The following is a 23,521-nucleotide window of genomic DNA, read 5'->3' as shown; positions in this document are numbered from 1 at the left end:
AATAATATATTTTCTCAAATTATAATTTTTCTATAATTTGGTAGAGAAAAATATAATCTTATACAAATATCAAATTTTGATGATGATATAAAATGATTATAATATCATAAATCTTTTATAAGTTATTTTTTTTCAAATATTTTTAAAATTTATTTACATCATATTTTTTTCTCTCTCTCTCTCTCTATATATATATATATATATATATATATATATATATCACCATTTATTAGTAATTTTTTATTAAATTAATAATAAGATAATATTAAATCACTTTCACCATATTCGAATAGACAAAAAACAAAAAAATTATAAAAATAAGAGTAAAAGATAAATAGATCCCTAACCTCGTAGATATTTTCGTCCTTGACCATTGAAAAATACTTTTAAGTTCCGATGTCCTTAAAAATTGGACGGATCAGTCCCTCCGTCCAAATGCCTCCGTCAGACCTAACGAAAAAGTCTAACGTGGCTCCCATAATGCTTGTCACGCGTACGCATCGCCATGAATTCAGCAAATCCTCATTTCTTTATGAATTCTCCACTTTGCATGTTTTTTTCCATTTCTTTCAAGTCATTTTTGCCTTCAAAATTTTAAATCACTCAAACAAACATATCAAGGCATCGAATGGGAGAAAAATAAATTTAAATTTAGCCCCAACCCCATTACAACCCTTGAAAAGACCTCTTGATATGTGTATCGATGCATTGAATATATGTTGATTGGTAGAAGAATAGCAAGTCTTATAAAGCAAGATTAATAGAGAATTGAAAGAATCGACCCTCAAACACTAGGGAGATTAGAGTGCAAACACTTTCGGTGAGGGTTCGATGCTCAATCCTTTGTTCCTTGCTTTCACGAGCTTTCTTCTTGCAAGTATATTTATACTTCATTTTGAGATTTGAATTAGTGGAATTCATAAATCATCATACTATCTTAGCCCTACTTGTTCATATATGTTCTTGGAGATTGATTCATTTTTAACCAAGTAGGTAGACGTATTTTGCATATTAGTTGATGAACCACAAGAGTTTAGCATGAGAACATGCTAATGTTTAAGTGTGGGAAAGTTGATGAACCACAATTTTATGGTTTATATTGTATTGAATTTGGTGGATTTTATCAACTTTTTCTACATTTATTCACTAAAATAGCATGGTTTTGTGAATTTCTCCTAAATGTGCTTAATGATTGAAAACATGCTTTCTAAGCTATTAAATTGCTAAATTTAATTTACTTTTCTCCTATTCGATTTTTTGATATGTTTGTTTGAGTGATTTAAAGTTTTGAAGGTAAGAATGGCCTGAAAGAAATAGAAAAAAACATGTAAAATGGAGAATTCATGAATAAAGGTGGATTTGCTGAATTCATGCGCGTACGCGTGAGGTTTACCAAGCGACGCGTACGTGTGACCCATGCGTGCACGTGACAAGCATTACGAGAGTCACGTCAGATTTTTTCGTTGAGTCTGACGGAGGCATTTGGCCGGAGGGACTGATCCGTGCAAAAATATTTGTCCTTTACTCTAAAAATATATTAATATTTATCTCAAATATTTAGAAAAAAGAAATTCTATCCTTTGTTTTTTATTTAAAACCTAACTTTTTTTTTCACAGTATATTTAAAACCTAACTTGTCTTTTGAGAAAAATGATTAAGAAATATGAATCGAGTTGGGCTTAAAATAATTTTAGAATGCTCACACGCTAAAGTCTAAACTGAACTAAAAAATCACGTAGACTGCAATGCATCATTGCCTGGTTCCATATTTGGACAAGCATAGATCTCTCTCATCGCTTCTGCACCGTCCGATTCAAATATCCCTTCATCCGTCCCTCTATCTCAACTAGCCCCAAAATCCATCTCCGTTCTCTCTCTATCTCTCACTGCAAATTTCCAAACCCCCCAAAATTATTCAATTTATCTCTCTAAGATGGCGCCGGTTTCTACCTCCTTCGGCGGTGGAAGCCAATAACAGTGACGCACTTCAGTTCCATCCACTAATTAAAAACCCTAACCCTAACCCTAGCGCACTACATCTCTTCTGCATATTCTTATGTACTCTGAAAATCTGATAGTGTCCGCTGAAAACCCTAGACCCTTCGCGTTTCAGCAACATCTATCTTCTTCTTCGTCTACTACTACTTCGGCCAACGCGAAACCCATGAGCAATGAGATCGCACAGAAGCCTCCCCCTTCCATTCTCGTTGGCAGGTTCAAGGCTATGCTCAAGCAGCGCGACGACGAGCTCAGAGCCACCGCCGGTCACGTGCCGCCTCCGTCTACGGAAGAAATCGTTCAGCTGTACGAGATGCTGCTGTCGGAGCTCACGTGCAATCTGAAGGCCATTATCAACGATCTCACCTTCATCGCTGAGCAGCAGAGGGAGCATGCCAGGGGCATCGCCGACGCTATCTGCGCTCGGATTCTCGAGGTCTGTCTCGGTTTCCGCGGAAAAGTTCTTCTCTTTTTCTTTTTGTTCTCGGAGTTTTGTAAAAATCCCATTTTGGAGCTAGGATCGAAGATACTGCCACTGTTATATTTGGGTGAAAGTTTCAGTTTTCTTAACTTGAATGACAGAAGTTGGGTTCAAAGTCTTTCGGATTTTATTTTATTTTGTTGTTTTTGTTTCTAACAATAAAAGGTGTGTGAGAGAGAGAGAGAGAGGGGACTTCAGTAACTCTGCTATTTCCGCTTTTAGGTCTAATCTTATCTGAAAAGCAATGTCGCCCAGACATAGAGTGAACAAATCGGTTATCCTCAAATTGTACTATATTATGTGTATTATCATCATTCAAGTAAAACAATTAGTTGCTAATGGTCATTCAAAGAACAGGAATTAGTGCAATCTAACTGATTAGAAAAGGGAAGATTAGGTGAAAGTATGCAAACACGTTTGAGTACTTTAATTCCTTTCAGGAAACTCTAAGGGGCGTGCAAATTGAATCTGGCTTCGTATCTAAAGGAAGTTGTTACTTTACTTTTGCTGAATTGAAGTCTTGCTATAACTTGCCAAAGAAAGGTTCATTATCGGGTATTTGATCATATATAGGCTTAGGAACACTTTCTCAGATTTCTTTTCACAATTACAACAGATCAGAAGAAATGATATACCTAAATTCTATATTGTTAATGATGGACTACAACTATGTAATTTGTGACTAAGTGGTAGAGTTAGTTTGGGGTTCATTATTAGAACCTCTGTTGAATTATACGCCTTGTTATGCCACTTGTTGAATCTCCTTTGTGCAGGTGCCTGCAGAGCAAAAGCTTCCTTCACTCTATCTTTTGGACAGTATAGTGAAGAACTTTGGACAGGAATATGTTAGATACTTTGCATTACGCCTGCCCGAAGTAGGTCAATTAGATTCACATTATTGTTTTTTTTGTATCATTTTGTTCTGTTCACTGAAACTTCTCGTTCTGTTTTGTCTCCAGGTTTTCTGTGAGGCATACAGGCAGGTTCAGCCTCATTTGCACCCTGCTATGCGCCATCTCTTTGGCACCTGGTCAAAAGTCTTTCCACCGTCTGTCCTACGCAAGATTGAAGCTGAGTTGCAACTTTCTCAAGTAGTTAATAATAGTCAATCGTCCAACATGAATCCCCTCAGAGCATCTGAATCTCCTAGACCAAGTCATGGCATACATGTAAATCCAAAGTACCTGCGGCAGTTGGAGCGCTCAACTGTGGATAGTGTAAGCTTTTTGATGACATCTCTGTCTTCCATACAAAAAATATCCAGGGGCTAGTCTGACACTTGTTTTTATCAGCTTATTCCCCAAGGTTGTAATTTTTGTAGAGCTGTTTTTCGTACACGTTACCCCAACCAGAGTAAATTTTTGTGACAAATATCTTGTTTCATCTCAGATGTTAGGATCTTTCTCTACCCATTCTTCTCTCTCTCTCTCTCTCTCTCTCTCTCTCTCACACACACACACACACACACACACACACACACACACACACACACATCCTTGTTTACTCCTTTTCTTTTGTGGATATTTTATTTTTCAACGCCTTATGTATATATAGAACTGAGTTTTGATAATTAGTACTTGTAGGTTGCAAGTGCTAATGTGGAGTTGTAGACATGACTGGTATGGTTTGATGGATTGTTAAGGGAACTACAATCCTCTGAAGTTTTTTCTTTTAAGAAAAAATAATAATTTAATTTTAAGAACTGAATTTGTTATCTTGAAGAGGGATGGATTTGTTTATTATTGAGTCCCATGTGTAAAAGCATAGCTGTTGGGTACTTTTGATGCTGTGCCCAAAGACTTAGTAGAAAATGAAATGCTTGTCATTGTGTTTTCATCTGAGAGTGTTGTATTTGTAATGTTTTAATGGCATCTAATTTTGTCTCTAACTTCTTAATTATCATGATGTTTGGGATTTATTAGTTACTATATCATATTATTTTTCCTCTCCCCACCCTCATTATCATTTAGTGTTTCCTCCCCATGTTATGTTCGGGATTTGGGGTAAGGGAGTAAGACCTATATCATTTGATGCTGCAATGAGAGTGCTGCTGAACTGAGTTTTGGTGGACACAGTCACACAAACAAAATATTTTCAACCCCTCTGTGGGGAAATGTCCTGCAAACAGATAAAATGAGTGGCATTCTTACACAGTATTGGTTTATCCTCACAGGTTGGTGGTGAAAAGTTTGACATAGCAGGAAAGGCTAGTAATACAAATTTTGGCATTGTAGCTAATAAGACGAATCAATTTGTATCTAGCAGACTTGGAATATCCTCTTCTCCTTCAAGAATTGGTCTAGATAGGCCTTTGTCAGTAGCAGATGAGTATGCAGTTGACAGTTCTTCTGGAAGGATGGTTGAGAGAGAGTCTCCTCATAATTATGGAGTACCAAGAGTAGTAGGTAGAGAGGAAGAATTGGGTGAATGGCAGCGAAAGCAGTACCCTGGTGATGTTCGAAATCGATTTCAAACTCCTTTGACATACAGCCTTAGTAATGGACATCCGCGTCAAAGTCCAAGAGCTTTAATTGATGCGTATGGCAGTGACAAAAGCCAAGAAACTTCAAGCACCAAGCCTCTTATACTTGATCGGCTAGATAGAAATGGTATCGACAACAAAGTGACATCATGGCAGAATACTGAAGAGGAGGAGTTTGATTGGGAAGATATGAGTCCAACATTAGTAGACCATAGTAGGAATAATGGCTTCTTGCAATCAACTGCTTTTTCCAGGGATAAGCCTGTTGCAGTAGCAGCTAATGCAATTTTGTCAGAGCAAGATACAAGGAAGGGTTGGTCTGGTGGGTCTCAGCTTCCTCCAGTAGATGATTCTTCTGTCATAGCAGCAGATGCATTTCCCCATTCAGTTGTATGTTGCCTCAACTTCCATACTTCTTTTTTTTTTTTTTACAGTTGTGTATTGTTTCATTATGATTTATGATACTGCATTATTCTCTTTAAAATTTTTGCGTCTTATCGTGTGCCTTCGAATCATTGATGCTTCCGGATTGATTAAAAAAACGGAAGATTTTGGCCGAGTTGTTGGGAAGGCCCAATCAAATGGCTGTCTTGTTCATGCTTGTCTGGGAATTGGTCTCTTAGTTTTACTAGTTATTCGATATGATTTAGTACTACTGTGTTTTCGAATTTTCAGCTGTATATTGGTCGCAGCAAATGGCTTTTGTGTTGAGCAGTCCTGATGTGTTCCTTTTAGTGTATTATATTTTGTCCAGGCCATTTTATCATCAGCATGGCATTTAATTTCTTGCATATTTTTTTATAAATTAGGATTTTTCGATAGAACTGAGAGTTCATGTTCTTTCTGCAGTATGGTCGTGTATCCATGGGGCAGGTATCTGGTTTCCAAAATCAAATAAATCAGAGTCTGGGTTCCCGTCCACCTCATGATGCTTGGAAGGTTTCTCAATCACAAACCATGCTTAATATTAGGGGCCGAGGAAGAACTCTTTTGATGCCTCCTATTGATAACAATCCCAATAATGATGTAAACCCCTATGGGATTCGACCTGCAGTGTCAAGGATGGTTTCTGGTATTGCCTCTAACGTAGAGCCTCGTCCACCAGTTTTGCCTGGATCTTTTGAAATAAGACCTTCTGTAACTGTGCATGGCACTCGTCCTCCCACCTTAAATCCAATATTTCCACCGCAAAAACATGTTAGAAGTCAATTTGATGCAATAAATACCAGTAATCCCATTATGAATCATGGCCCAAATAAATCTCTGTTCATGCCTGAACAGCCAGGGCTGGACATTGTTGAAAACAGGGATGCCAGTAAAGGAAAGATACATCAGTTGCCTAATCAGCTGGCTGGATTGCTTCCATCCAACCTGCAAAACCTTGGACAAACACCACAACATTTTTTCCCATCTCGGGATCCATCATCCTCACAATTTGGTCATGGAAACTCTCTGCAAGGGCATGGTCCTTCTTTAAGTGCAGCTATGTCAAATCCATTACCTATTACACAGTTTCCTTTACCAGTCCAAGGTATTGCAAATAATTCCTTACAATTACAGGGGGGAGTCCATCCACCTTTACCTCCAGGTCGCCCTCCTGCTCCTTCTCAAATGATACCACATCCAAATGCTGGTCCATATGTATCAAACCAACAGCCGGCTGTTGCATATACTAATTTAATTAGTTCGCTTATGTCCCAAGGCGTAATCTCATTGGCTAATCAACCCTCTGGACAGGTATATCATGTCTATAACAAATTTGTTTATTTTGTTTATTTTTTCTTTCCTTTGTGTATATGCTTGTGCAACCCTGTATTGTAACTGAGATCAAGTGTCTTTTTTTTAGGATTCTGTTGGAACTGAGTTTAATCCAGATATTCTGAAGATTCGTTATGAGTCTGCAATCAGTGCCTTGTATGGAGATCTCCCTAGACAATGCACGACTTGTGGACTAAGATTCAAATGCCAAGAGGAGCACAGTAGTCATATGGATTGGCATGTAACAAAGAACAGGATGTCCAAAAGTCGCAAACAGAAGCCTTCTCGTAAGTGGTTTGTGAGTGACAGGATGTGGCTTAGTGGTGCGGAGGCACTGGGAACAGAATCGGTTCCTGGTTTTCTGCCAACCGAGACCGTAGAAGAAAAAAAAGATGATGAAGAGTTGGCAGTGCCAGCTGAAGAGGACCAGAATACATGTGCATTATGTGGTGAGCCTTTCGATGAGTTTTACAGTGACGAAATGGAGGAATGGATGTATAGAGGAGCTGTATACCTCAATGCACCCACCGGAGCAACAGTGGGCATGGACAGGTCGCAGTTAGGTCCCATTATTCATGCCAAATGCAGATCAGACACTAATACGTCCCCCTCTGAAGATTTCGGGTTGGATGAAGGGGTATGTGTCCCTCACTCTATTATTCTGCATGCCTAACATTTCTACTCTTTCATCTGCATCCTACTTTCAATTTGGCCACTATGGATATGTTTCAAGCTTTCTAATTTTCATTTCGGATGTAGGGTGCCAATGAAGAGGGCAGCCAAAGAAAACGAATGCGGAGTTGACCAGTTTTGCGCACTGTAACTTAAATAATTTTTCCAATAGTGAGCTGCTCTTACATAATTTTTTAGAGTAGAGATGAAGCTTTGCAATTGCTTGGCCTCCCTGCCAAAATCATGTACATGTATAGTTGGGTTGTTTAACATGCATATTTTCTCTTCCTTCCTTTCTTTTTTTATCTCTTGTAGTCAAAGTCTACTTGTTAGCCTGCTAATATCTCCTTTCCGGCAATATTAATAGTTACATACAGTACTATATTATTATATCTGGGATGGGGGTTTTTGAAACAATGAATATGAATGTGTTAGTTCACTTAGTTGAGTAAAGTTACCTGTAGCACCATCAGCTTGTTCGCGTGGCTGTGTATCTATGACCAGATCGAGAGAACCTTATCTTTTATTGCTTATGATGAATGGAGATGCAGGGATTTCATATCTAGTATCTACAATAAAATTAGTGTTATTACTTTTTACTGATTTTTTAATTGCTCTCCTTCGATCGTTTTGCTGCTTCACGCGGCGGGCAAAAGATGTAAAGCAAATGCTATTTTTTTTTGTGGTCTCTTTATAATACAAGTCACAAGAGTACACATGAATTGTGCTCTTGAAGCATATAAATATTTCTTTTTCTTAAAACATAATTTTGGTTGATTAATAATACTATAGTAGACACGGTCACAATGTCAATACGAAAATTTAAAGTATAAATTCAGCTTACAATACCCTGAAAAATAAATTCAGCTTACAGTTCAAATCAATTAACGCTACAGTTTCCACAAGAAAGTTAGCATAATATATAAAAATGTTATGTGGTATATTATATATATATATATATATATAAATATATGTACTTTATATTTGTATTTAACACATTTTATAGGAAATAGATATTGTTATTCTTATTTTAATAATGTCATTATTTTTTTTATAAATTTATATAAATATATAATACAAAATTATGTATAAAGTGATATTATAAAAAATGGAGATATCTTTATTATTGTTTTATTTTATATAAGTAATTGATTTGGTTGCCGTTTTTTTTTTCTCTCTGAATTTCTTATATCATTCCATGGAGCTAGTAACGTTGATGCTTTGATAATTGATAGTTTGCATCTTAAGCAATTGTTTTTTTTTTTTCTAAATATTATTTACACACTAAAATTAGCCTAGTTAGTGTACACCTTTTTTTAGGTTTAATTATTCTATTGATATCTATAATTTTATCAAATTTATAATTAATTTCGTATAATTTTTTTTAATTAAGTCTTTACACTACTTTTAATTTTGTAATTAGGTTTTTTTTTTAGTTTAAAAAATGTTAGAGTTTTGCAAATTGAAACCGTAATTCTCCACATCCAAACAATTTTACATTCAACTTTATCCAAGTGATTTGAGTTACGCATTTCTTTTTCCCGTTTTCTCCCTTCCCGTTGCGCTTCTTTCAATTTTGTTACCGTCGTTACCAACAACATCTCTTTCTCTTTCTCCTCCTCATTCTATTGGAATTTCATCTCCTCCAATTCCTTTTCATCCTTCTCCTCCATCATCATTGTCATCATCATAATCATCATTGTTATCGTCATTGTCTTCTTTTAATACGTATCGTCGTTATTGTTATCATCGAATTCGAATTTATATAATGGACAATTTTCGGCTCATTTCATATTATGCAATGGTTTCGTTTTGAGCTAATTTTTGATTCATTCGAGACGCAAGTGTTTCTGAATTTGAATATGTATATAAGGGACAATTTTCGGTTCATTTGGTATTATACAATAGTTTCATTTTGATAATATTTTCGGTTCATTCGAGATGCAGATTGTTTCTGAATTCGAATTTATATAATGAACCATTTTTGGTTCATTTAGTATTATACAATGGTTTTGTTTTGATAATATTTAGATTCATTCGATCACTATAGAGAATCAGAATTAATAAAGATGTTAGCAAGATATTGGTGTTAGTAATAACGATAATGATGATGGAGGAGGAAGAAAAAAAAGAAAGAGGAGATCAAAGAAATTCAAATAAAAAAGAAAGAGGAGGAGGAGGAGAAAGAAGAAGAAGAGATAGATGTGGTGGTATAGTGACGGCGACAATGACGATAATGAAAAAAAGATGAAAAAAAAGGAGAAAAAGAAAAAGCACGAGGAGGAGAAAGAAGAAGAAAGAGACGAAATCCCCCAACGTAAACTAAATGACTTGGATGTAAAATTAATTGGATGTATAACGGAGTCAAATTAAAAATACTAACAATTAAAAAACTAACTAAATTTTTAACTACATATTTTTTAAAAAAGATATTTTTTAATTTTAATATTTTTTATATAAAAATAATTTAATTAAAAAAATATAAAAATCTAATTATAAATTTAATAAAACTATAAGTAGGAACAAAAATAATTAAATTTTTTATATTGTTGAAGAAGGGCCTAAGACCCAATAAACAACAAAACAGAAAGTCACCAAAAAAAAAAAAAACAACAAAACAGAAAGAAACTAACAAACTCCTCTACTAAATGAGGTACTAGTGTACTACTAGCATCTGCTTTTATTTATTAAGAGGATATATCGATAATTCGATATCCATATGTCTATGCCAAAGCTAAAGATTACTTAGATTCTCTCATTAGGTTCCTCCTCAGTCTTAGAATAGAGCTTTGATGTTGTTAACCGTAACCTTAACCAACTGGTTAATAGTGCTCACTGAACAGATCGATATCTTCTTTGTTGGATCTGACTCGATCAATATCTGGAATGCCAACGTCACCAAACAACCTCCACCTCCATCTGGAAGAATCGCCATTCCCGAGGGCAAAATCGGAAGTTCATCGGGATCTCTCCCTCCAATCACTGCATTGATCGAATTCATATCAACCGGTGCGTATATCACAAATGACCCTGTTGAATCGCTGCTACTCTCTTGAACTATTATCATCCCGTTGTTCTTCGCATCTGAACTCTGCAATTACAATTCCGCATTTATCAAAACAATTAGCTTAATTCTTAGGCTCTGTATGAGATTAATTACGAAATTACCTTGATACGGAATAATGTGATACAGTTCCCAGGGTCGCGACCATTTTTTATGTGTGCAAATTCCTCAGCAACACCTCCGGTACAGAGAACATCCCACTGTAACAAAGTTTAGGGGAATTAAATTTGAAGGTTGTTGAATTGAAGTTTAATTGCAATTTGAGGCACGCTTACCTCTGCTCTTGCGTTTGCAGTTCGAACCCTATCAAAGAAGCTGTTTGGAGGAACTGCGAGGTGGAAACAAGTTGCGGCACCGATAACTATACCGGAAGGTCTACCTGGATCGTCCTCAACCTTTCTGGTTATGATTCTTATATTGCTGTGATTTGTTGATGGAGTTACGATTGCCCAATTTTCTACTGTTGAAGCACCAACACCACTTAAAAAGTCCATAACCATTCTCTCTGCCAGCTTCACCAACCCCTTTTTGCCCTCAACACTCGTCACTGTGTATAAACATGCATGCATCAGTATCAAATCATAGCTTAAAAATGATGTGTATATTAGATATGTATATACCACTAAGTTGGTCTTCTTGTTGTTGCAGTATGGTGGTGGATTGTACTGCACTTGCAATACGTTCGCATCTTCTATCTAATTGTGCGACCCAGCGTCTAGCTCCAAAGGCTAAGCCAGATTCAACTAGAGGCTTATACATACTATTCACCATTAGTGCTCTGTCATCCACTTCTACATGTTCAACCCAGGTAACCTGAAACGAATTGAATATTATTAATTATCTCATCGTTGTTGGAACTTGGAAGCTATGTTCATATTGATTTGAGGAAATGATGATGACAAGTAAGTAGGTATGTACCTTTGTTGAGTAACCATCTGGAGATGCCTGAATCAGGCAACCAGAGGGCCTTCTTCGGGTCGGAGGGATTGTTGCATTTGGTTGTGAAGTTTCCAGGGAAGCATCGACCACCACCCATCTCCCATCTTGGAGCTTCTTGCAGTACCTTAGGAAATAGTACTCGCGAGCAGGAACAAGTGGTGTTGGCATTTGGAACTCTGATGACACCTGATGGAAATGGAATAACAAGTTTCCGTTTTGTTTTGAATAATTGATCCATCAGAGTTAGATAGTGAAAATGATGCAAAAGTTGCTTACCACTTGCAAGTTTCCATCATAACTTCCTGCCTGTCCAGTTGATAGGACTTGAAATCCTGCTGCTTTTGAAACAATGCTGCAAAACACACGTGACCATAGATCCTGAAAAAATTAAAATAACATTGGAACTTTCAGATTAGTATGTTATTAATCTGATGGGGCTAATATGATCATGAGAATCATATTGGGAAGAAAGAGCACTGACCACATCATTAAGGATCTCAACGAGGTTAACGTGATTCATGTTGATGACCCTGGATTCCCTTGAAGATTCAGATTTATACCCCAAGAGTCTTGGACCAATTCCACCAGGGAAAGTCCTATAGTATTCTTGTTCGTTGATAGTTTCAGAGTTGTGGGCCCCACTGACCCACATGGGCTCCCCTGCTTGAACCAAGGCTTTGAGTTCCTCCAGTGACGCAGCCGCAAGCTCCTCGATCATGGCTTTGTTAGAAACTGGGAGTGACCTAATTAGAGGGTCACTACCACTACTCGTTTCCCCTGCTTTGTCTTTTGACTTTGCTCCATAGCTACCAACATCTTGATTAAGCGAACTCAAAGGCAGGTTAATGTAAATTTCGTTGTTGTGTTGAGATGATGATGATGGCACGCTACAATTTCCTTGATCAAGCACATTAGGAGGAATAATGGCAATGTTATCACCAATTCCCTGATTTAACATACTCATAGGCGGAGTCACGTTAATGTCATTGTTGTGAGCCTGAGATGATGGCATGTCTTTGACAATTCCTTGATTCATCACATTCCGAGGCATGTCAATGTCATTGTTCTGCTGAGTCAATGGCATGCTGTCAATAATTCCTTGATTAAACATACTTGGAGACAGCATGTCAATGTTATTGCTCTGAGGTGGTGATGCCATGTTACCAAGTTCTTGATTAGGCACACTCTGAGTCCGAGGCATCATGTTATTGGTGTTGTTTTGCTGAAATGATTCTATATTAGGCACATTCTGAGGCACGGTGATGTTGGGGTTGGAAGTATTATCTGGCTCTTGTAGAACACAGTTAGACATCATGGTTGACATCCACTCAATCTGAGAGTTTAACAAAAGGAAAAGAATGAAAAGGAGTGATATATATAGTTTTGAATAAATATGTTCATACTATAGACCTCGATCAAATTGTTACCTGTTCTCTTAGCTTGTTATTCTCCTGCTTCATCTGGTCATAGGTCAATGGAGGAGGAGGTGGGCCTCCGCAGCCATGACATCTTATACTATTTAGGATCTCCTTGTAGTTCTCGTTCTCGGCTCGAAGCTCCTCATTCTCATTCTTCAGTACAAAGTTCTCGTTGCGTTCGTATTGATTCTACGTATATAGACACCACCGTACTCATTAGCAGCAGAAATAATCATGCATGTGGAGCATTATTATAGTAATCATACCTTGAGTTGGGTTCGCTTGTTCTGGAACCAAAACTTGATTTGCAAATGGTCTAATCCCAAAACATTACCCAGCTCTATCCTTTGCTGCTCATCTGGGTGAGGGCACGCCTTGAAGAACCTAATAAAAGAACTTCATCATGCATTTAAACCAAAAAAATAAAAACAGGACAAGCACTAATTTTTTGTTTAATGTAGCACTTTTAGCCACATTGACACAATGTCTTTCTGAAAGGGCGGTAATAATAATTAACAGTGCAATGGAACAGAAAATTGAACGCCTACGTACGTTTCCATCTCTTGTATCTGATATGCCGTGTGGCGCTGGTAGCGCTTCTTCTTGTGGTGATCACTGCCGTAGCCAGGAGGAGGTTGTTGTTGCATGTTGGTGTGGCTGTCAGTGTCAACCTCAAAATCTTGTATCTCTAGAATTTTCCTTAGAAAATAATCACTACCTGAGGAATTGTTGTTCATCATGGAATGGTTTGACATATCAGGAAATGTTGTTGGTCATAAATTATAGAATACAATTTCTGAGGCTTGTTGTGCATTATATATATCTAGATGTAGATGCAGATGACTAGATTCTGATGCTGTTTACGTATATTCTGCAATATGTCAAGCCCCCAAAGTCAAAAAGCACTAAACATGTGTGAGAGAGCCAAAATACAATGCAGATTTAACGTACCAAAGGAATAAAATGGTCTTTGTTTTTAAAATCCATGATAGAAAGAAATTAAATACATTAAATAATAATTTTACTTTCTCACGCTAGAGTAATGAGGAATAGCACAAAGACAAAAAGAATTTAACGTTGTTGAAACTTTTTTTTTAAACATAAGTATGCAAAGAACCCATGTGAATGCCTTTTCCGTTACAAAAAGCTATATATATATATGGATCCCTATATGAAAAAGTATAGGTAACCAACAACATTTTTGAATAATGTGTGAACAATGTGAATTAACAGGGTTAAAAGAGTAAATTAATTTTAAATTTAATTAGTAGCATTAAATTAGGGTGTAGTGTATTTTTATTTGATTGGTAGTTGTTCATGTTGTTCAAGATGGTTATTGTTTACCTAGCATTCTCTATATATATATGTATCTAAAAAATTTCATGTCATACTTTCGTTTTTAAATTTTTTTTATTACGTTGAAATTTTTAAATTTTATAAAAGTAAGACATAAATCTCAACTTTAGCTAGATTTATTGTTTTTATTTAGACAAATAAATCCTCAAAAGTGTGACGAAAAAATCTATATATGTTAGTTTTGTAAATTTTAAGTACTCAACGTAATAAAATTTTTGTAAGTCCAATATAAAATTTTTTTAGAAACCTATTTAAGTATATTATAAAAAAAATTCATCATCTTATCTATTTATTAATGCGCGCATAAACAAAAAATATGGAGGAAGTTTGCTATCATTTCATCGGCAACGCTCTCTCATGCTAAGATAGTTTTTAATGGAAAAGTTTAAATTTGTTAATGCGGTTGATGCAAATCTTTTTAAGAAAATAAATAATTCAAAACATAGTTAAAACTTAAAATGATAGAAAATGAGAATTTAGAATTTTATAAAAAAATAATTGAAGATATGTATAAAAAAGAATTGAAGTAGTATATACTAATACTTTTAAACTATTTAGAAAAATAAAAATGTTATTTATACAATAAAATTAGTTACTAAAATGAGTCATTAATATATTTATATATAAATACATGTGTTGTTTAATTTATTTTTAATGTGTATTTATATTTTAACATGTATTTTACTGATGATTGATTTGGTGGTTGATTTTTATATACATCTAATATTATCCTTAGAAAAAACATAGTCTTAGTACTCTCCTTATATTTTTTTTATATCTTACAAATTACATATCTAAATAGTTTTAAAATAAAAAACTTTAATAATAACATAAATTTAAACTAATATAAAAAAAAATATTCAATTGTACTGCGTATGATCAAAACGTATTTTTATTTATAACAAAAAGAACTTTTTGATTAAGTGGTTATTAAGACCAAAACTCTTCAAGTGAACTTTTTTTTGTTGAACTTCATCCCAAAGAGCAGGAGCAGACACAACAATATTGACGTGAGTCTTCAATCTCTGTTGCATGAGGGTTGTCTGAGAGACTGAGAGCGGATATTAAGACCCAAAATGTTTATAATCTGTAATCAATTATTACCGCCAGGAATGACCACCTACAGCTGCAATAAGAATATCTAACTAAAGATCGATTCTGGTCAAAATTCTTGAGATGAACAAGTTGGATGATTATATAAGGTATTCAATAAAACAACGGACAAAAAAGAAATAATAAAAAAATTAAAATCTATCAAATTAAAAATAAATAAATAAACAGATAAATAAATAAATAGAGAGTACGTATAAAGTATAAACAGAGAGTACATATCTGTTTAAGTACTCACTCTTCCATACTCAAACGAAATCTTCCATATTTCAAAAAGAATAACAACAAAGCAAAAGATATGCTGCTAGAAGTCCATACGAGACAGGTATGAATTTAGGAGAAAATAAAATACTTGAGTAAATATTTATCGTATCTCCATTATCATCTTTAGTAATTAGTAACATGCTAGAGTTCTCTTATTACTCACTTAGTTATCAGTGAAGTTTTATTCTTTCCTCCTTTTCTCTCTCATTATAATCTCTCTTAAGTTTTGAATGGATTTGTCAAGTTGTAGATCTGTCGCTAAAATTCATGTATAATTTAAAGATAGAGTGAACAGAGTTATACATACATTTTTATTTTTAAATTTTTTTATAAATATAAATATCTGAGTATTCTTGTAATTTTATTCTAAAAGAATTAAATTTTAGAGTTAAAAATTTTAAAAATTAATTTTCATATCGAACAAATTTTAGTATATTTTAAATATATAAAGCTGAAAACTGGTCGATTTATCTGATTCAGGTATACAAAAACTTCACAATTGAATCTCGCAAATTACAAAAAGAATAGCAATGCTACACACCACCAGATATGAAATTGTCTGCCTGCTATCTTTGCTCACTAACTTCTTACAGTGTGCCAAAAATTCTACTATTCCATTTGAATTCGTCGCTCCAATATTTTTTTTTAAACGGCCAGAAACAATAAAATATATATACAGTTTTAGAAGTCCATTCTCACATTATTGGTTTTTATTTAGAAGGCTCATGTTCGGCCATTACACCTAAAATTAAGTCATGTAAAAAACATTTTAGCCTAAAAAATAATATGATAATACATATATTGGAAAAAAAAAGTTCTAGAAGCTTTTAATTTATTTTTCTTCTAGATATCTCGTTGCTGGCAAAAAAATCATTAAAAGCAATGTTAATACTTAATACCGGCCAAACAAAAAGAAGGTAATTATAATAGTAATAATAATAATTAATTAAAAGCCAAATAAGGAAGAGTTTTTAAAGGTAATTATAATAGTAATAGGGAGTGAAGTCATCATCTTATATGGAAGTCAAAGGTAGTGAAATAATAATACATACCCCTTTTAAAAAAACTACCTCCAAATAAAGAAAGAAAGATGGAACGAGAAACTTGCGTTCCGAGGATTATTAGGGATCATTTAGCCAACTAGCACGAGTTACCCACTCCTAGTATTGGAGAATTAATGGCCGGTGGGATCATATTTTGAGGACCTGCATATAATCATGTGGTATGGTTTAAACTTTGTTTTTAGTTTTTTTTTTTTTCAGATAAAAAATATATAAAATGAATGAATAGTAGAGAAAGAGTTGCATGCATCATGCATGTAAACGAAGTAATTGCAGTGTGCGTATATGCTGATGTTGATGAAGTGAATACATATAACTGCATATTGAATCGTAGCTCATCAATGTCCACTGCTTATCGTGTTGTACTTGAATACACTGCTTGGACTGTATTACCTATACAAAACTACTGACGTTTGCTTGGACTGTATTACTTATACAAATTTGCTGGCATTTCCGTGTGGACCGTATCCATGAGCCAATTTTTTTTATTTTATATATATATATATATATATATATATATATATATATATATTTAAAATATTCATTTTAGATAGGTAAACATTGGTTCATCACGACTTATTCTTAAGTAATGAACCATCATTTGCTGGAACGGCTAAACGCTCGCAACCAATTGATTTTTGAAGGTTCTATTCTATGCTGTCTGCTATTCTAGTAAGCTCTGTTAAGTTGCTCCCTGAAATCCAAAGAACTCCCAATTTAGGTCGTTATCTCCATGAGGCAAGCTCTTAGGTGCATTCAATTTGATTTATCATTCTTTCTTCTTTAAGATTTTTCTTCGTTTTTTGACCACGCACAGTTGGATGAATACATTCAGTGTAGTATTTTTGGGAAATCCCCACCTTTTATTATGCTGTCCTGCTTTTGGACATCTTTGTATTTCATTTTTCAATAATTAATAAAATATAACCTACTATTTTTAGAAAAAAAAAGTAATTAATACTATACTTCTTGCTAATTAAATAAATAATAAATTTTCATTTATTATATTTTATACCAATAATTCATATTTAAAATTATATAATTTATAGTTTAGAATTAAAATTCATAGTTTATAATTTATAATTTAGAGTTCAAAGTTTAAGATTTAAAATTTATGATTAGAATTTAGGATTTAAAGAATGTTATACTTTTCATTTTCTCCTGAGTACATTAGCTTACTAAGAATATCAAAATACATGTATATGTTCAAATACTTTTGCCGCAAATATGATGTGACCAACATTTTTCTTTTGTATTTGCATTGAATTTGATCCAACACTAACTAATTTTTCTTCTTTTTTTTTTAGCTAAAAATGCTAATCCCTACATTTTTTAATTTTGTTTTCCGTATATATTTTAACTAATCTCGTCTTTATTCTTATCATATGTATTTGATTTGATTATGCTTATGCCTATTATTAATGTGCGTGTATGTGTGAAAACAATGAATAGTGAGATCAAACACTGAACATTATCTAGTTTTTTTTTTTTTTACTGGAGAGGATTTATTAAGAAGGTTGTTATCTTGTGTAAGATAACTTTTTCTAAAGCTAGAAGGAGCATAAAAGAAAGTAAGCAAAACAAGGAAACCCATTAGAAGTAAAACAATACCAGATGAATTTATTAGTATCTATCAAAGATTGAAGCATGATAATACCAACTCTCTTCATTTGGCTTCAATGAACAGAAATACCGGGGCCCTAATATAATAAAATAGTGCTGATAAAATTATAATTATAATACCTTAACAAGAATCATTAATAAAATTACTACCATGGTGATCTTGTAAATAACCTTTTGCCATGTCTATTCATTTTAATCTGCAAAATGGACAATACTATAAGCTAGTGAATTTAAGGCCTGCATATGGTAAACACCCAATTGTTCCATTCTCCCCAAGATAATCACAATTTCCCCCTCTTATTTTTCTAGTGTTTGACAACTAATTTTGGTTCTTTCTCTCAGTGATTAGGATTTACTAAACACCATTTTCCTAAGGCTTTTTGCTGATAACTTGATAAAGGGCATAGTCTCTTTTGCTATTCACATTGCCAAATCCTTTCCTATGTCTTCATAATCTTGAATCTGATACACTTGAGCAATTGTTGCTCCTTCTCTCTCTCTCTGCTTAGACTTTGACTTCACTGCTCTTAGTTGTCTTGATGAAGTAGATAGCGACTCGGAAGAGGACGTCGACTTAGTCTTTTTGCGCTTTGGCTTCTTAGGAACACGAGGAACCCCAGCAGAATGAATTCCCTTAAGGACAGATGGTGTTGATTGGCTTCCTATGGAGTCTTCAAAATCTGTTCAAAAGGTTCAAGTAACACAAAAATTATCATCATTTAGAAGAAAAAACAAGTAACATAGAACATGATACAGAGTAAGAGCTTATTAACTTTCAAATCCACACAATTTCTGCATGCACCAAGGATTCTTCAAGAATATACAACAGCCAGCTTTCAAACAGAAATTTCAGTACATTTCTCTGGTTTACTACTTCTAAGTTTGTGGGGTGATATACTCCAAACTTGGCTCTTGACCCAACTCGGAACATATAGTTTTATAGTAGTACATCACATGGTACAACGAACTCGGTATGTCAAGGACTAAAGAGATGAATAAAGGCACAGTATCTCATGATAGCTAAATTTTTCAAGAACATGTAACCAAAGTAATATAATAGTAAACCTATTTGGCAAGTGATGCAGGACTTCTCCCTTATCAGTATAAATGGTAACAAGAAGTGCTTAGCTAATCATCAAAACTAAGAAATAGGCTGTTTGTTGCAGTTAGCTATTGATACATGTTTAATAAAATTTATGACAACAAATTACTGTAAATCCAATTAAAATGTCACAGTAATGTTTTATAATGATGGTTCCATTTTAGTCACATGCCCAGGAAGAACAAATCTCATAATCACTCAGATTCTTAATTGAACCATTCATGTAGATTTTTAGCTAAGCAGCTTCACTCCGTTTTCATGACACATGTATCATATTGCAAATTTTTTAAGGTTTCATTTGATCTCATTGAGGTCTTCTCAGAGACTTATCACATGTAGAAACTGAAGACAAACCAACCAATCACCATATTCTTATCAAGCACAGTGGTGTGCTAAATTTAATACACAATCAAATCTGTTTAAGAAAAAATTCTGGTGTGGACCCCTTTAGACAGTGCTAACGAATTGCAAAGGCCAATAATAACCACTAGATTCCTTTGATGGATATGAGTTTTGCTCGTGACATAAGAGCCAAACTCTTTCTTTGGTGGCAAATAATCTAGATATAGCTTTTGCAAGCCTTGCAATCTCGAAAATACTCAAAACAACAAAAATAATAATCAAATAAACGTTTTCTCGTTTTACTAGTTAACCCGTGAAAGGGCCATCTGTTGGTATTATTCAGGTCAAGAAAGACTGCACGGTTCCACATGAATAGAATACAAGATATCAAATATTTAATGGAACCACATATAGAAGCCAAAATTAACACTTGACTCAGATGAAAAAAAAATTAAAATAAATATGTTACTATTATTACTTGACAAGTGATAAGCAAAAGTAGTATACCTTGGGAGGACCATGATGGAGTGAGAGCCAAAGAACTATTGTCCCTTAGTTCATCCAAGTTGCCAAGTGAAGTTGTAAAATCAGGAGCTGTTTTAAATTCATTCATCTGCATAATAGAAAAGAAAGTTGAAAAAGAATGATAGAATCCAACAAAACAATAGACAAAACAATGAAACATGAGATCCTAAATTGTTGTAACATCAATGGAAGAGATAGATTCGAGAAAGTATACTCTTTGAAATAAAACTATAAAACTATAAATACTTGCAGTTACTCTTTGAATAAATAGAGCATGATCAAGCTAAGTGTTCCATGACCATAGAATAATTTTCTCAAAACTATAAGAGTTTCATACCCAACTGGGTCCATTCCCTGAGGGGCCATCCCAACCAATGTGAGCCACGTGCTTAACATCTGTCGGGTACCCAATTTCCAATTCTCGTTGCTCTTTCACAGCTGCAACAACAACAACAACACACCCACTTCCCAACTTAGCCCCCAATAAACCAACCACATCAAAATCAAATATTGTGAGTGAAGTGAATGAAGTACAAAGACACAATTACCAAAGATTTGTGCTATGTATTTGAAACTCTTTTTGATTCCTTTGAAGGTGGCTGCCATGGTGGAGATCACAAACCGTACTATGCAGTATAAGGATGACACAAGGGAATATTATTTAGCAGGAAATGCCTTTGCCTGTCATCACAAAATGGAATTTAGTTATACACAGGGAATGAGTGATCAATACAAACATAAAAAGCTATCAGCTAAGGCTTCATAGCATGTGATATAGCCATATAGGAACATCTTTTTGTTTTCCTGTAAATGAAGCTTGGCATCTATCTTATTATTGGATACAAAAGGCACGTTTTTTTTTTCAACTAATACTCAAAGAATTTTTAAGAAAAAGAAACATTTTTGTGCTCATTTATGTGAAGATATCACTTTCGAGTTGTTTTTTAGCATACAACTTGTTAGAAGAAATTTCCACTGCCAAGAAGAAAAAACAACATAGGTTACCTCAAGAATGTGATTATGATGAAGGTGTTAATAGAAGTCAAAGCATGGTTTTCTATGCTCCTTTCATCATCATTCTGAAACTTCATGGAAAGCTTTTTATGTGGCTTTTTTCTCCAGGTAGAGCTCTCAGCTCTGAATTTGCAACAGAATGAAGAAAGGGTCAAATGAGTTTCTAAAAGTATAGATTTTGATTGATGGGGTGGGGAATGCAGGCTGAATTAAAAGTTAAAACAGAAGAGGGAGAGGGAGCAGAGTAGAATGATGGCAAGAAGGTAAAGTTTTTCCTCTAAGAGGGGAAAAACAGAAGGTGGGTATCCATGAATAAAAACTTTGGGAGAATGAAAGTGGGGTGTGTGAGAGAGAAGAGAAAGATTGGCTTTTAAAAAAATAAGACAAAGATTCGAGTATGGAAGTAATTTAATAATGGATTATATGGATTTGTTTATTAAGATAATAAGATTGCCATTATGGTGTGGCAGTGCTTGGTTATGCACTTATGTGTTTTATGGTTGTTGAGAGAGAGTTAAGGCACTGTCCTTTGAAGGTGAAAATCCAAATCAAATAGTTGCATATGTGGGATGTTGTTATTGTGTCAAGATATAAAGTAGGGACACTTGTAAGTGTTTCCACTGCAATTTGATCGATTTTGATTTTTGAGTTAAAAATTTATTCGATTCGAATACTAATTTTATTAAGAGTGCAATTTGTATTGGATTAGATTTTTAGTTTTATAAATTAAAAAAAATTAAATATATATAATAAGTCTTAACATTAAATTTTAAATAATTAATAATAACATAACAAGTCTTAATAATATTTTAAAAAACCAACGATAATATAATAATAGAAATAAAATTAATAGGTTTAAAATAAATAAATAAATAACATTTTAAAAATAAAATATTTATTAAAAATAATAATAATAATACATGAATAATATAAAAATGTATAACAAATTGAACATGTTATAAGTATTATTGTAAATATAATAATAAAATAATAATATTATAGGCTTATAGCATATTTTGCGGTTTGTATTGGATTGTTTATGAAAAGTAAACTCAAAGTCCAATCTAATCCAGTGGTTTGCAAAAAATAGAATCCAATCAAATTCGAATGAGTGCGGTTTTAATCAGTTTTCGGTTTAGATTGGATTAGATGAACGGTTTAGTTTGTATCGGTTTAGATTTGAACACCCTTACTTTTATGATTAGACATGATATTTATTGATATTTATTTTATATGCGTATTTTTTTGTTTAGTTTTGTCTTAATAAAAGATAAAAAAAAATTTGAACACGTTTAAACACACTTAAATACTATTACATATCCAGCCTTAATCTTAATTATTCTTGAAATGAATTTAAAATAATATATATTATTAATTATTAAAATAAAAATATTTTAAATATTTTATATAATAAAAAAGACGTTAAAAATAATTAAAAAAATTATTTTATATTTTAATATTAATAAAATATCAAAATATCATTATAATTTATCTTAAAAAAATTTATATTTTATATATATGTCGTGTTTCTATATTTTATAAAAATTCCGTATCCCGTATCATATCGTGTTCCGTGTATTTATTAATATTTATACATAATAGGTATAAAATATAGTATTCCGTTTTATCTCATTTATTAATTTGTCTTTTTTTTTTTTAGTTACCATTTTTAATATATTTTAGAATATCTGATTCAATTAATTTTTAGCAAAAGCTTTAAATGCATTAGCAATTTATTTTAATGAAATGACATAACAAGCATATTACATATATGGAAGGAAAAAAAGAGTCTCAACTCAACTATTCATATAGAAGGTACATTAAAATATAAAATATAAAATATAAATTAAAAATAACCTAATCAACACATATATACAAAAATATATGATAATTGAATTTTTGTGTACATATAATTTTTTGATAAAATAAATATCAATTACGCTATGTGTATACAAAAAATAAATCACTTTTATAAAATACATATTAAAATACAAAAATACATAATAAAAATAAATAAAATGACATATATATTTATACAAAATAATATAATAATTGATTTTATGAATATTATATATATATATATATATGACATTTTTAAATAAATATTTGAGAAAATTATTACAATTATAATATTGATTGTTATGTGTAAATTAATTTTTTAATATTTTTATGTAAAATTAAGTTACGTCCACGTTTCAATATAAGCGCCTGTAGCTCAGTGGATAGAGCGTCTGTTTCCTAAGCAGAAAGTCGTAGGTTCGACCCCTACCTGGCGCGTTGTACTTTTTTATTTCAAAAATAAAAATCGACTT

The 23,521-nt window shown here is 33.3% G+C and overlaps 3 protein-coding genes, 1 long non-coding RNA gene and 1 other non-coding gene across 6 annotated transcripts; 3 read left to right on the top strand and 2 right to left on the bottom strand.

Moving 5' to 3' along the window:
- Positions 1-1,737: 1,737 nt before the first annotated feature.
- On the top strand, positions 1,738-7,844 carry PCFS4 (PCF11P-similar protein 4). Its single transcript, XM_016319884.3, has 7 exons — positions 1,738-2,434; positions 3,253-3,354; positions 3,439-3,696; positions 4,653-5,351; positions 5,811-6,698; positions 6,808-7,356; positions 7,479-7,844. Exons 1-7 carry the CDS (start codon positions 2,057-2,059, stop codon positions 7,521-7,523), a joined length of 2,919 nt encoding a protein of 972 aa, XP_016175370.1. The 5' UTR covers positions 1,738-2,056; the 3' UTR covers positions 7,524-7,844.
- A 2,055-nt stretch (positions 7,845-9,899) lies between these two features.
- On the bottom strand, positions 9,900-13,567 carry LOC107618835 (homeobox-leucine zipper protein PROTODERMAL FACTOR 2-like). The gene is made up of 10 exons (XM_016321007.3): positions 13,365-13,567; positions 13,079-13,196; positions 12,822-13,001; positions 11,876-12,727; positions 11,671-11,772; positions 11,374-11,580; positions 11,076-11,268; positions 10,731-11,002; positions 10,560-10,655; positions 9,900-10,482 (listed from the first exon to the last, which is right to left on the bottom strand). The coding sequence occupies exons 1-10, from the start codon at positions 13,565-13,567 to the stop codon at positions 10,168-10,170; spliced, it is 2,538 nt and encodes an 845-aa protein (XP_016176493.1). The 3' UTR covers positions 9,900-10,167.
- Positions 10,259-13,653, top strand: LOC148546926 (uncharacterized). 2 transcript variants are annotated; one of them, XR_015900012.1, is made up of 3 exons: positions 10,259-10,400; positions 10,585-10,638; positions 10,751-13,653. It is a non-coding gene; the product is annotated as an uncharacterized LOC148546926 (long non-coding RNA). The 2 variants fall into 2 exon arrangements; XR_015900011.1 differs by lacking the exon at positions 10,585-10,638 and having other exon boundaries at positions 10,261-10,400.
- A 4,661-nt stretch (positions 13,654-18,314) lies between these two features.
- On the bottom strand, positions 18,315-21,759 carry LOC107619127 (PAK-box/P21-Rho-binding family protein). Its single transcript, XM_016321351.3, has 5 exons — positions 21,201-21,759; positions 20,744-20,876; positions 20,533-20,633; positions 20,178-20,283; positions 18,315-18,906 (listed from the first exon to the last, which is right to left on the bottom strand). The coding sequence occupies exons 2-5, from the start codon at positions 20,799-20,801 to the stop codon at positions 18,647-18,649; spliced, it is 525 nt and encodes a 174-aa protein (XP_016176837.1). The 5' UTR covers positions 20,802-20,876; positions 21,201-21,759; the 3' UTR covers positions 18,315-18,646.
- Positions 21,760-23,413: 1,654 nt separating this feature from the next.
- Positions 23,414-23,486, top strand: TRNAR-CCU (transfer RNA arginine (anticodon CCU)). Its single transcript has one exon. It is a non-coding gene; the product is annotated as a tRNA-Arg (tRNA).
- The last annotated feature ends 35 nt before the right edge of the window (positions 23,487-23,521 follow it).

This window comes from Arachis ipaensis, chromosome B9 (genome assembly GCF_059453495.1).
Source record: "Arachis ipaensis isolate K30076 ecotype BB chromosome B9, ASM5945349v1, whole genome shotgun sequence".
Lineage (NCBI taxonomy): Eukaryota > Viridiplantae > Streptophyta > Magnoliopsida > Fabales > Fabaceae > Arachis > Arachis ipaensis.
This window is presented reverse-complemented; position numbering and strand designations above follow the sequence as displayed.